This window comes from Haliotis asinina, chromosome 2, assembly GCF_037392515.1.
Source record: "Haliotis asinina isolate JCU_RB_2024 chromosome 2, JCU_Hal_asi_v2, whole genome shotgun sequence".
Lineage (NCBI taxonomy): Eukaryota > Metazoa > Mollusca > Gastropoda > Lepetellida > Haliotidae > Haliotis > Haliotis asinina.
The window spans coordinates 25,731,818-25,745,794 of NC_090281.1; the positions used below are offsets into that span (position 1 = coordinate 25,731,818).

General features: G+C 39.7%; 1 protein-coding gene across 2 annotated transcripts in view; it reads right to left on the reverse strand.

Moving 5' to 3' along the window:
- LOC137273454 (GTPase-activating protein and VPS9 domain-containing protein 1-like) overlaps positions 1 to 12,423 on the reverse strand; it is a 39,157-nt gene extending 26,734 nt beyond the window's left edge. Inside the window, exons 1-8 of one of the 2 annotated variants that reach the window (XM_067806149.1) lie at positions 12,365 to 12,423; positions 9,674 to 10,901; positions 5,689 to 5,820; positions 5,208 to 5,406; positions 4,091 to 4,248; positions 3,208 to 3,337; positions 1,838 to 2,122; positions 293 to 465 (exon numbers count right to left, since the gene is read on the reverse strand). In XM_067806149.1, the coding sequence (XP_067662250.1) occupies positions 293 to 465; positions 1,838 to 2,122; positions 3,208 to 3,337; positions 4,091 to 4,248; positions 5,208 to 5,406; positions 5,689 to 5,820; positions 9,674 to 10,792 (2,196 nt within the window). In that variant the 5' untranslated portion in view covers positions 10,793 to 10,901; positions 12,365 to 12,423. Of the gene's footprint in view, positions 1 to 292; positions 466 to 1,837; positions 2,132 to 3,207; positions 3,338 to 4,090; positions 4,249 to 5,207; positions 5,407 to 5,688; positions 5,821 to 9,673; positions 10,902 to 12,364 lie in introns of both variants that reach the window. The other variant, XM_067806148.1, reaches the window with a different exon arrangement.
- Between the last annotated feature and the right edge of the window lie 1,554 nt (positions 12,424 to 13,977).

The window sequence follows — 13,977 nt, forward strand, 5'->3', positions numbered from 1 at the left end:
CCTGAGGCAGGCTAGATATCTCATGAACATATAGTCTAAATTTACAGCTAGCCAGCCCAAATGGTCTGGAAACGTGTTTAGATGTTTCATTCATCTGAGGAAATTCACCAGATCTGGTTTGGTTAAATCCTCTTTGAGCTGGTATCATTTTAAAGTGGGGAGTCGAAACACACAATATTCAGCATAACAAGTGAACATTAACTGCTAGGCTACCGCACCACACCTTGAACACAAACTGCTGACTGAGACCTGACTTCCTTCGTCTTCAAAAAAGGCTCATAATGTTACTCACAAATGCATTATCTGAGTCTGCATCTCTTGGTGCTAACAGGTATGGTGGAGGCCTCCCCATCTCCTCTGCAACTTCCTCTAGTCGTTCAAGCTGGTTCTGATCTGGGGGTTCCGAGTCACTTGCCAGAACATCTGTGCTCCAAGTGTCACTCACTGTTGACTTGGTTTCGTCCCCTGTGAAAACAGTAACAATAAATATATCATTCATAAACATACATGGAGGGTGTGTATTGTTTCATGTCACTCTTCACTCCAGCAACACCTCAGAAGGGGACACCAGATATGAGCTTCCCACATTGTACCCATGCCTGGGATTGACCCTTGGTTTTAGGGGTCTTGGTAGGTTGGTTGCTTTGTTGTTTAATACCACACACAGGAATATTCTAGCTAGCAGGCATCAGTTTGTAAACAAAAGCGTCTGGACGAGAGAGTCCAGTGATCAACAGCATGAGCATTGATCAACACTACAACGATCTTGAGTCAAGCCAACAAGCCTTACCACGAGATTCACTTTTTATAACAAGCAAGTGTTGCTGAAAACCAATTTTAGCCTGCATCTTCTTGAGCTTGGTGTAATGTGTGAAAGATTAAGGTTGAGGTAAGGTGAACTGGGGCTTAATGTCATACTTGAGAATATTTCACTCCCATGATGACGTGCATGGCTGTGTATGTGAGGTGGCTTGTTCTAGCCCAGAGTGTTATAGAGCTAGCTCACTGAGATACCAAGACACAGATGAGCAAGAATACTCCACTCAAGACACAGTGACCTAATTCGGAACCGACCAGTCCTTGTTGTACTACTTATGCAAAGCACCAGGCAGGGGCCAACAAGTACCATATTTTAATGTCTTTCACTGTGACGCAGTTTAGAATCGAACTTGCAACCTTCTGCTTTCTGGGCAAACACTCAAAACCACTTCATCATGGAGGCAATGAATGCTTCAGTGAAATGAGTGAACACGTTAAGGTTTGTGCTGCCTGACGACATAATATTAAGAAAACAAAGTGAAAGAATAGGATATTATGCTATTTTTAGTAATATTGCAGCAATATCACTGTTGGGGACCCCAGAAATGAGCTTCACACTTTATCCATGAGGTGAATCAACCTCTGGTCTTTGATCTGATGAGTAAGTGTCTTAACCACTTGGCCCTTGCTGCTTTCCTGTTAACAGTGTTATCTTGAGTGAGTGAGTGAGTGAGTGAGTGAATAAGTGAGCAAATGAGTGAGTGAACGAGTGAGTTTGTTTTTCAGCTTGTTTTAGAAATATTCCAGAAATATCACTGCTGGTGTACCAGAAATGATCTTAACACACTGTGCCCATGTGGGGAATCGAAACCACTCCTACCCACTCCTAACCACTAGGTCAGAAAATGCAGATCCTGATGATCAACACTGGTTCTGATTCTCCCCAAATCACTGTACCTCAGCTGCATAGATTAATGCTCATGCAGTTGCTCATTGGAATGTTTACAGACCACCGCCACATATCGAGAATATTGCTGAGTAAGGCTTTAATGAAACAAACAAACAATCTCAAACTCACTTTCCAGCTCGGCCTTGATTTCAAACTTGCCAAATCTCTCCGTCACATCCACCCTGTTCTGCTTCTGCACAGTTTCTGGGACTGGGACTGCAAACTCTGCAGGTGCTCTCTCCTCCACACTCCCTGCCTGGGAGAGGGGTGTATCACGCCCGCTGATGCTTGGAGACCCACGGCCACTCACATCAGCGGACATCATGTCAGAAAGGTTGTCGTTGTCATTCTCCATGTCCACGGAATGGCTGGATGCTGCCTCGGATATAGCTTCCTGATAGTCACTGGTATTGCCTGCAGAAACTTATAGCTCTCACCATCACAACATATTTTCAGTGAAAAAAGGATGCTAACATAACAAAACATATGGAACAGAAACATAACCAAATACTACAGTGATTCTAACAACTATAATAAGCATCTGTCTGAATACTACATGACTTGAACCTAGTTCATCACAGTGTAGGATATCAAAAGAGACCTTATGAAGATAGATATAATCTAGGCATCCCTAAGATATTCTATTCAGCACATGATGGTTAACAAAAGCTTAATAGCTTCCATTCTTACTTTGAAATTCATACAGCAAACAAACAAGTGGTTGATAGCCTGAGCTTCAGTCTCCACAGTTGAAAGCCAATAATCAGTGTTAGTCAACTCAAGATACTGATGAATACCCTGCCTTAAAATCCGTATTAGTTAGTGAATACAGTATTCACATACAATACATTCATACTATGATTGTTTCTCATTGACGACCTCTTATATCGTATTTCCCTTGTCAGATATTGTGTGTGTTTATATCATACTTTCTACCAGTAAGATATGAGAGTATTATGATGCATTCCCCCTGTCAGATGAAGAGCATACTGATGTCATATTTCCACAATCAATGTGCACTAATATCATACCTCCCACCATAAAAAAGAGGGCACTAATGTTATATTTCCGCTGTCAAATTAACAGTGTCCTAACAACCTATTCCCCAAGTCATATAAAGAGTGCAACAACATCATATTTCACCATAAGATGCACTAACAGGATATTTCCCCTGTCAAATTAAGAATGCAAAAGCATCATAATTATATCCCCAGTCTCATATAGAGGGCACTAACAACATATTTCCTCATTAACATAAAGAGAGAACTCACAAAATATTTCCCCAGTCACATAAAGAGAGCACTAACGTACTATTCCCCCAGTTACAGAATACTAACAACACACTGTTCCAGTCACATAAACAGACCACTAACAGGATATTTCTAGAGTCAGCGAGTATCCTAACATGTTTTCAATCCTTCTCTCTCTCACACACATACTGACAAAAAATAAAAATAAAAAAATCTGCTGACATGCTAGCATAAATGAAAGCTGCATACCTATGGATTCCTGGTCATGCGAGAGAGAGAATCGTGTCCTCTTCTCATGGATCTCAATAGGGCCACCATCACTGATATCAGTGTTGTATTTCACCTTTCTACGACGATTCTCCTGCTCCCATGACAAAATCTGCACAAAACAAACAGGACTAAAGAATTGTTTGGAGATTATGGGGATATATACATTAAAAAACAATGCTCTCACTGAAAATACACATAGCACAAGGTCTTTTCACATTCTTCATTCTTTAACCATATTGAAGTCAATTCTTGTAAACATATATTAGCAGCAATGTAACAGACTGATTATTTAGTCAATTGTGAGTGAGTATAGTTTTATTCCACTGTTAACAATAATCCAGCAAGGGACATCAGAAATGGGCTTCACATACTGCACCACTGGGGTTCAAATTTTGCTTAAAAGTGATTAACCACAGGGCAAGTGACTTCAACAAAGTAACTTGTCCTGACCAAGTTTCCACTTGTGATTTTATAACACAATGTTTCATGTTAATGTTTACTGGACTATTTATTGAACAGTGATAAATTTCAAAGAATGATAGTTCTAAATTACTATTACTGCAAAATGTAATAGCTACATTATGATCAGATATGGAATGAAATCCAAGTTAATTTGTAGTTTGAATCCATAAGTGGAAATTGTCCACAGACAAGTAAGATACTATTATCTGATTGCCCGAAATGAAAACTGACTTGTCCCGGGTGTTGGGCGATGGGATTTTTTAACCCCTAACCCTTTTTTAACTGACTAAACCCTATAACCGCTCCACTGTTTAATGATGTAACCCAAACGTGGACTAACTGACATCCTTCCAGTAACTGCATTTCCTAATGTTAGCACATTTCTTCTCAGCTTTAGTACCTTATTTTCTGCCATCATCCCTGGACAATCAGTCCCCACACCAAGGGAGATAACCAAGATGTCCTCGATTGGCTCTCCTGTCCTCGAGTCTCCATCTGTTGCTTCCCCATCCTCTGCAGACACTTGTAGATTCGGTAGAGAATTCTTCTTCTTCAAACCTGCAGGCCAAACGAAAATCCTCTAGCACATGAACTATCTCTCTTCTTCTAACACACCAGTCGAAGTCAACTTAGCCTCAGTATTATCTGATACAATCACTTGCTGAATCTAACAAATCCTTGTAGGAGGCCAAGTCAGGTAATCTTTGAGCAACCTATGAACATCCAGTCAAAAGCAAGACAGTCTAACAGATTTAACCAGTCAGGCAACAGTTACTGTTTAGGGTTGGTGGGGCTTTAGATTTCACCAGTCACTGACACTGATCCCTCAACATTCTGAAATCCGCATAAAACAGAGATATTTGACCTGTAGTATATATGCTTTGGGCTGTCTGATGACATGGTTACCATTAGATAATATTTCTGCAAGATGACATCCTTGAATACTAATGAAAATGCTATTATCTGTGACTGTTTACTCACTGTTGACAGTGTTGTCTCCATATGCATGAACTGGAAGCGATCGTATGGAAAACAGTATTCGGAATCATTCGTGTACAAACCTTTTCAAGGTAAAAGTTCAAAAGATATGTGCGAATGTCCACAGATACAATTGTATCTTATTTATTGTGAAGCATGGCAATCTGCAATATTTTCAGCATTACCAACAGGCTAGTAAAAGATGAAAGGCAAGCCAGCAGTTGATACTACTACTGAAGTTCCAGGAGAGAACTTGGGTCCATTGCACAAAGCTCTTGCAAGCCTAAGATCTTGTGCCTTTTCTCATAACATACATACCTCCTACGCTGCAACAAGGAAGGTATGAATGCTACAGAAAAGTTATGAGATCTTAGGCTCAAAATTGGGCCTTTGTCTTCAACGATGCTTGGTGTAAGAGGCGACCTTAAGGATCGGGTAGCCTAGACTTGCCACATCTTGTAAACTTGCATGTACTTTCTTCAATGTAATTTTTCATGGTCTGTATGACAGATTACAGTAGGTGATGCACATGGCCTTACTTCTGAAGAGTTTCTTCTGATTGTTGGGAGTGCCAGGAGGGGTAGGGTTTAGAGGGATGGGTCCATGAGCCGACAGGTGGTTGTCATGACCTTGACCTTGTGACACATCGGATGGTAAGCACACAAGCAGCTCCTGCAGTGTTTTGCGACCAGGCACCTTGTCATCGATGCCAGCACAGGCATTCCGCAAACAATTCACCTGCAGAGAGTAACAGCGAGTGAGTGAAACCTTATCCCACCTGTAGCAATTCACCTGAAGACTGCAACAACAGTCAGTGAGTGAGTGAATGAGTGTGGTTTAATGACATCTTTAGCAATTCACCTGCAGATACCGCAACAGAGAGTGAGTGAGTGAGTGAGTGATTGAGGTGAGTGTGATTCATTACAGGTGTAATTTGAAGTAAACACTTTAACCACTTGAGCACCCCAATATCCCCAAACATTAAGAAAAATGGTAAACAAGACAAAACGATTCTCTTACCAACAGGTTCAGCTGAGCCTGTGTGAGGAGCACGGTGGAGCGGGCAGCACTCTGGAACTGACTGACACCCATGATTGGGACCTCATCGCCCACCCCGTCAACCAGGCAGTCCAGAAAAGATGACATGCACCCCTTGAGAAATAAATAGAATATCAGTTAGTATATAAATAACATATCCTACACCATGTGAATATGTCCTGATACAGGGAAATGTAGAAGGTGTATTGATGCTATCAGTCGTATGTTATGGTATACCCTACATCATGGACACTGATAAGGAAGTTAGTTGTCGGAATACTTGACATGTCCTACATTGTTTTATGTAAAATTCATAAGAACTGAATTTCCTCGCTCAAAAAATATAATTCTAATGTTTGCATTGGCCAAAAATGTATACTTTCAAGAAAAAGAAGTGTTTTTTGGGTTTTGTTTTTTTTGTCCCATATGCACTTGAAAAATTGTCAACAGTAGAATACCGTTAATATTTAAAAGGAATATTACCCTGACTGGTGACTTAGGTTTTCTGAGGACAAACATCTAAGGATGTAAGATTAAGAAATAAAATGGTCTGGCCTTATTGAAAAAGTGAACTAAAACGTTGGTCAACACAGCTGAAAGCAATTTTACATGTGCTTCTGGGTTACACTAGCAATTTCAATGTTATTTCCACCACTTTTACACTGTCAAGACCAGGTCCTGCAACAGTCAACATGTCCATAGAGAGTATTTTTCATAATGCAGATGTGAAGTGATATTCTAATTAGTTGAAGGTCTTGAGTCTTAACACACATAGATACTATCATAGGGTGATGCCAGAGTTCCAATATACATCAACTAGGATGATTTTCAATATTTTGTCTGACAAAAGATCGATCGAGTGATAAAACTAATGTCACACAGAAAGGAATGACCATCTTTACCACTTGCAGAATACAAGGTTCATCCTATGTACTGTCTTCAGCGCAAATGATGAAAATGTGCAATCCGTGATTGAGGAACCTGTATATTCAGGATCAATAATAATAATAATAATACTAATTTTTGTGCTGTGCCTAGGATCCAAAGCTATGCCATTCTCTGGCATTACATTATTACCCTGATGCAACTGTATTTTCAAAGCCACTACTAAGCGCTTTGCACGACCACATAGGTCTATACATTCACTTCTGTGGTACTCCTTTTAACCAGCTGGGAGTGCAATGTGGAAGAAGTGCCTTGCCCAGGGACACAACACAACATGAGACTCAGGTCACTGGGTTTTGGTATCTACCAGGATTCCAAACTGGGCCTTTGGTGTGACAGGTCAGCATGCTAACCACTACACAACTGTGTTCCAAGTTAACACTTGAGGGATTCTACAGAATGCTTTTATCATCCCTCACCGTGTTTGCAACCAATTGAGTTGGTTCAACGATGATTGAAAAATTAGAGGCAAGTGCTTCACTTAGTACTCTCACATACATTACAAGTTACTGCTCTGCTGAAGGAGAATGTTGTATCAGTAATACTTTTCACAAATGCTTTGTGCGACATGTTGGGATATTCCTCTCACATATATATTATATACCAATATGTGGCGCATATGGAGTGTTTGCCCTGATGTTGAAAACCTGTGTATTTGCGCATAAATTATCTCAAATACACAGTAATTTCAAAAGTTTGCGTCATTATTGACACAATGCCACTGGGCCCTACATTTAGGTAATCTAAGTCTGCAATCTTCTCTTGTTTGAAACGACTTGGTTTAATGTTTGGCAGTTAACTGCTCAGTGCTGATTGAAGTTGCTTTTTGTCAACGTCATTATTAAGGCTGTTACGACATACTTGCATATTTGGTGAATCAAAAAGTAGCCCTTCATGAATTCAATTCATCATTTGTGGTCACCAGAACCAAATATTCATGAATTTTGACATTTTCTTAATGGAGCAAGTTTTACTTGAGCCATTGTGTCTTTTTTCAAAGTGAAATATGCAAGAATGGAATATGTACTCGCAAATAAAGCTAATTTGCAATGGCTGCACATGGTACTGTGGACTACAACAATATGTCTATTACAATTTACATACCAAATTTGAGTGTCATGTCAGATGACTAGTTATTACTACGACAAATTAACACTTTCAACATGGGTCCCATACTGAGCATCACTTTGATTCATGTGAATAATTATTCGTATTCATTACCCAATATTCGTGACACATATATTCGCCACATAGTGTATTCGTTGCAACCCTAGTCATTACTAAACAATGACAACTATTGTCTTGATAAAGTTCCAACTGAAGCTGGTCCATGACTCCGTCTCACGACACCAGGGAATCATGAGAACTCCTTAACTTTCATGCCTCAGGCAAACACTGCTTATGTCACAACATGTGTGTAAGATTATTGGGGTTTAGTCTTGATCTATGATCCTACAAGGGCAGAGTGACAGATTTTGAAGAGGGGAAACCATATATTAAAAAGGCGTGCAACGACAGATTTACAATTTATCCATACGATTTAGAAAGCTGAAAGAGCACAGTTATTTCACTTAACTGCTACATTAACTAAAATTGACCTAGTTCTGATACTAATACATTCTTTGCTCAGAAACCATTCGAAGAACACTCTGTAAGAATCCACTCATATTTGTCTGTTCTTTGAAAAAGGGCTAGGTGCTGCACCTTGCTAAAAATGCGTAGGGTTAACATAAGGGTTACTACACACTTGAGGGAAACCACAAACCACAGCCAAACAATGTAGGATTGATGATCTAGGAGGATGTTAATCCAAAACACTCCTAATGAACTTAACACCAAGCTAGATTTGAAACTACAACATTTGTAAAACAAATTATCATACAAATTATTTTATAACAAATCATACAACATAATGGATAGCAATTTCTTACTGCACAGAGTGATATTTTTGCCTTCATGCTGAAAGTGACCACAACCAAGTGTTTTTCACAACATACTTTATCTTACCCACTTACAAGCTGGGTACATTTGAATGTACCCCACCACCAATGACGACTCATTCTGTACTTTGTGGAAATGCTCATCGCTCAAGCAAATTGTTGGGAGATAACTCTAAATCTGTTTTTCTTGTGGTGTCTGCAAAATCTGGTGATGGCTATGAGAAGATTTGCCTTGCATTCCAGTAAATAAATTTTGATAAAAAGTTCAAATGTAGTCCCTATGAGTTGGGGAATTACACGGTGACTTTACTAAGACAATACCTGCAAGAAAAACAGCAAGATACAAGATTTGAATTGTTTGATTCACACAGGCTGACTAAGTGTACCACCCAATACCCATGCTTCAAAGACTTCAGAAATACCTTTGAAGTGTTTGGTAAGATAAATACTTTGTTCACTCAGGTCCCTCGGAGACCATGGGTTGATGTACCCTTGATGTTTGTTTATGTTCCCTGAGCTCAAAGGTCCCCTTGTAACCAGTGAACAACTTACAATGTACGTATACACTTATCAACACCTGGCTGAAGTTTATCTGGAAAATGGTGTAAGAATCTAGACCAAATTGTCACTCTTTGTAGTAAACCAAAAGTTGCTATCCATAATGTTGTATGCCTTGCTACTGGCTCCGCAACTTCAAGAATGTTGATCAAAGTTCAAACAATCACAATATTTTATTCGTCTGTACTGGTGAGTGAATGGGTTAATTTTACACGACTCAGCAATATTCCAACTATAAGGGAGCGGTGTGTAAATAATCGAGTCTTGATCAGACAATCCAGTGATCAACAGCATGTGCATCGATCTGTGCAAATGAGAACCAATGACATGTGTCAGCCAAGTCGGTGAACCTGACCACCCATCCTATTAGTCGCCTCTCACAGCAAGCAGTCGCCTTTTGTGCCAAGCATGCTGAAGACCTATTCTACTCCGGATCTTCACTGGTTCATCTGTATAGGTGAAAATGTCTCAGAAACAGGAATGACTGACACTGCAAAACTAAACATTAAGTGAATGAAACTCACCTTCTCAAACCTTCCGTATAAATCACGCAATTTTGGATCAATCTCATCCCATTGTGAAATGGCAAGAACCTGGACGATCTGAGCCATCTGCATCAGATTGTGTCGTGCGATGTGGCTGATAGGGACATCAGATGTGATACCATATGGCTCAGGATCACAAATAGCGGGACAAATAAATAGGGCAAAAATAAGGTCAGCACACGTCGCCCGCACTTCTCCAGTAGAGAGTTTGTTCCCCTTAGTGAGGGTCTGAAACACCTGGGCCACAATCCAACTGATGCTAGCCGGGAAGCAATGGATGTTGCTCTTGATGGAGTTGATGAACCGTGTACACAACAGAACCAACTTGTCAACAATAAACTTACGGTAATTCTGAACTTTCAATTTATAGTCATCACTTCCTGGTTCTCCAAACCTCTTCTGCCTCTCCTTTGGCGGAAAACGAACTAAAGCCTTGTCTGGATCTATATCATAAAACCATTCGTCTTCCATCAAAAGTCTCATAACCGGGTCATGTAGAGCGGCTGTGAGAAAGAGACGGGTCGAGAACAACATATCACTCAGCTGCTTGAAGATGAGGCTAAATGCACAGTTTCCCCGTCTGATCAGTCTTCTGGGGTTGTCATGACCACCGAGCTGAACGTCGATCAGTGTCTTTAGAAGCTGCAATACATGTTGCTCATCTTCTTGTACAACACAGTTTCCGTATATGGCTGACATGATACTACCAATGACTCTAGTGGTGGTTGTAATGTTCACCTTTTCTAAAGCACAGACACAGTGGGCCAGTAGGACTGGGTTTTCATGTAGATATTTAAACAAGTCACCATACTTCGAATCATGATGGCCAAGAACCTTATAACTATCCTGAAAATTAACACTCTCAAGTTGATTGTTTTTGGCACAGATTTCCTCTGAAGGAACATCATGGCCCATAGCCTGCAGATGGTCCAAATTCAGTTTTTGTTGTCTAGAAATCCATGAAGCATGAAACAGGTCTTCACCAATTTTGCGAACTTCTTCGTACAGTTTTTGAAGCTGGTCCCTCTCCATGCCCACAAAGAGTTTCTCCTGTCGGAGGTGCTGCCCCAGCTCCAGAAGGTCATGTAACACACTCATGGCTGCTGCTGTTGCTGCTGCTGGTACTAAAGACTGACAGGCAATTCTGACACTGCTAGTAGGGTAATTCAGTTATTACCCATTATCAAGTCAATTACTGTTCATGTATCTGCAATGAAGAAGAAAATGGGATAAAAGGAAAGTTTTTTAATGCAAAAAATTCTGCAAAAAGAACTTATGCCTCTAACTGTTCAAAACACTTGGCTGACACAATTCCTGATAGATTAATTATGCATTCTTTCACAAAAATAATTAACATTAACAAAACTTGCTCAGGCAAGCACACAAGTCCTAATTTCTAACCCTGAAGCAAGTATTACATCTAAACATAAACATGTTGTGTGTATGAAGGCAAACTTTCTCTACAGATGAGGATTTGTGAGGGAAGCATTCAGGCCTATCTGCTTTTAGTAAACAAGCCTAAACCATCTTTACTGAGTGTAGACAAAGATCAATGAAATCTATGCTGAAATACTGATGTGGATATTTTATTGCTCTGCTGTATTTGCCATCAAAGAAAACACCATCAATGGCACAGGAATCTTCTGAGGGGTCTTCTTAAGATAAAAATTGTGATTTCAAAATTGTGATGGTTCAGAAAACATACAAGAAAGATGACAACCTACATAGGGATCCACTCATCCTCAAGTTATATTGTCACTGTTGATCCACCCACTTATACAACCTAATTGGAACGTTCAATCAGAGACTGACATACAAAGGTATCAAAGCAAAAGATCACATTTTAGCGTAGCTAGTTCTCAAACAACGTCATCCATATGTGAAAGGGTTATCATTCTTTTTATGAAATTCAACAATATCATGACTCTGTTCACAGTAATACTACTAACAGAAAACTGCATCTAATGAATCATAAACTCAAAAAAGTTTGTATGTTCTGATCTGATTACACAAATATTTACCAGTATTTCATACCACTGTATTGTGTGTTCAAAAGTGTCTAAAACTCTACATTTCACACATCGAAACAACAGAGATAAGTGTAACACACACGAAAAAAGAACTGACAAGTACAATAATATGTTGATAGATAAAGAAATGTCCACCTTCTGAAGCTGTAACATAACTGCAACATAATCTGCTATCTTCAGTGTTTCAGTTAACTGCTAGATTTTGAAAGGATTTATTGTTGTTGCTTCACGGCATGGTATCCTTCATCAAGCTATCAATAAAGCCACATAATATCAAGTCATCACTCACATAACACATTGTTTTGTCCTCTCAGCTTGATTAAACCTTGGAACGCGGAATAACTAGAAAACGCTAAAAAAGTAACCGTAATGGCTTTGCGATTCATTAAATGACACAGAATAGTTAGTAGGAATGCGTCAACACCTTCCTGACACTTTGTAAACAAACAGATAGAGCTGCACAATCAACAACACCGAAGGGGGAGGGGTGGAAATATGGTCAGAAGGCGTTCAGTCACCTAGTCAGATTGTGGCGCAATATTGATAGCTAACATATTCACTCATGGTTAATAAGACCTCAAAGAGCATGCATGTGGTGTAGATGTTCACGCAACCGCCAAAGTGGCAAAAAATTCCTTACAGTGCACTTTGAAACACTACGGACGTCGTCGTCCATTTTCGACTCTTATTTACTTCGTTATACGCATGCGCAACTTTATAATGGAGCTGTCAGTTTGTGAATTGCTTGAAAAAATATAAAAAATTAACTTTCTGATGGCATCTACTTTTTTCCACTACAACATAAACAAAACTACAAACATAGTCCTGAAATATTAATGCTTAAATTGTCAAGAGCGTAAAGGCTTCCTAATAAGACATATATCACATTGTACAAACTGTACTCCCTCCACATACAAGAACGACAACTCTCGTTACCGTATGAGTCATCGCTGAGGCCCTTTATGGGTTTCCTTCTGAAAAGTAGTTGTTATTTTATACAAAAACACACTCTTTAGTGTACTTATATGTACACGCTTATCCGAATACCAATGGCGCAAAGTATATCATAGTATGTGTATCATTACCAGCTTAGAAACGAAGAAAGTAGTTGAGTCCTAACGGCGTTCAAGTTCATATAACAATGCTAAACAGATTATCGTCCAACGTTACTCATATTTCATTAAATGGTTATTATATGACTACTTTCTTCGCATATTAGTAGTAGTATCAGCGACTCTTGTATAAGATAAATGTTCATTAATTCCTTGTCACTTGATTTTCAACGACCGTACTGGGACTATATACGTAGGTGTCATACACGTATCCCCTCTCAAGCAATCTGTTTCTCACTTCACGTCATCACTGCTAGGGGCGGTGGGGTAGCCTAGCAGTTAAAGCTTTCGCTCGTCACTCCTAAGGCCCGGGTTCGATTCCCCAGATGGCTGCAACGTGTGATGTCCACTCCTGATGTCCCCTGGCCATTTCCTTATGAAACAAGGAATTGGAATTCAGTGTATCCAGAGTCGTTTGTGGTGTCTATTTTCATTTTCACACGAGAAAATTCGGATCGGTTGAAAAGTAGATCAATGTCTGAATAGGTTAATGAGATTCATGTTTCGGTATGAACGAACGCTTTAACCACTAGGCTACCCCACCTCCCTTGGTGATGTACGTTATATAACAGTATATTGACTCATGTGGTATCGCATTGTTACACACGTATCACAAGAAATACCAGAACAACACAAATATGTCTTTTCATTCCAATAAGACGACGTGTTTCAAATAAAACATGGACTCTAACTCTTGTCAGCCACATGATCTATGAACAAAGCGGTCTTTAAATAGCATGTTTCATACCTTAACGTAAGCACGTTTATTAGCGTTAATAGGGTAAAGGTAAAAATGTGTGTTTGTTCACCCATCTTCGGAGTTTCCGTAATTCATTAAACACTCTTGAGAGCATATGCACTGTCTTGTTGTTTGTTTGTTGTTTCACGTGACACTCGGCTTATGCTGAACATATAATCACTGGATTGCCTGGTCGTATTTACAGCCTGCCGCCATATTGCTGGAATATTGCTGACTGAGGGGTAAACCTAAACTCACTCAGGTGTTCTGAGGGGTTGCCAGTTTCACGAGGACTGTCATGTATTGGAACAGGCAAATCCACCACAGTCCCCCACCCCACCGCCTTTTGGTCCTGATAGTTTATTAAATGGTTACTGCGACTCTCGTGAAAACTAGTGAAAA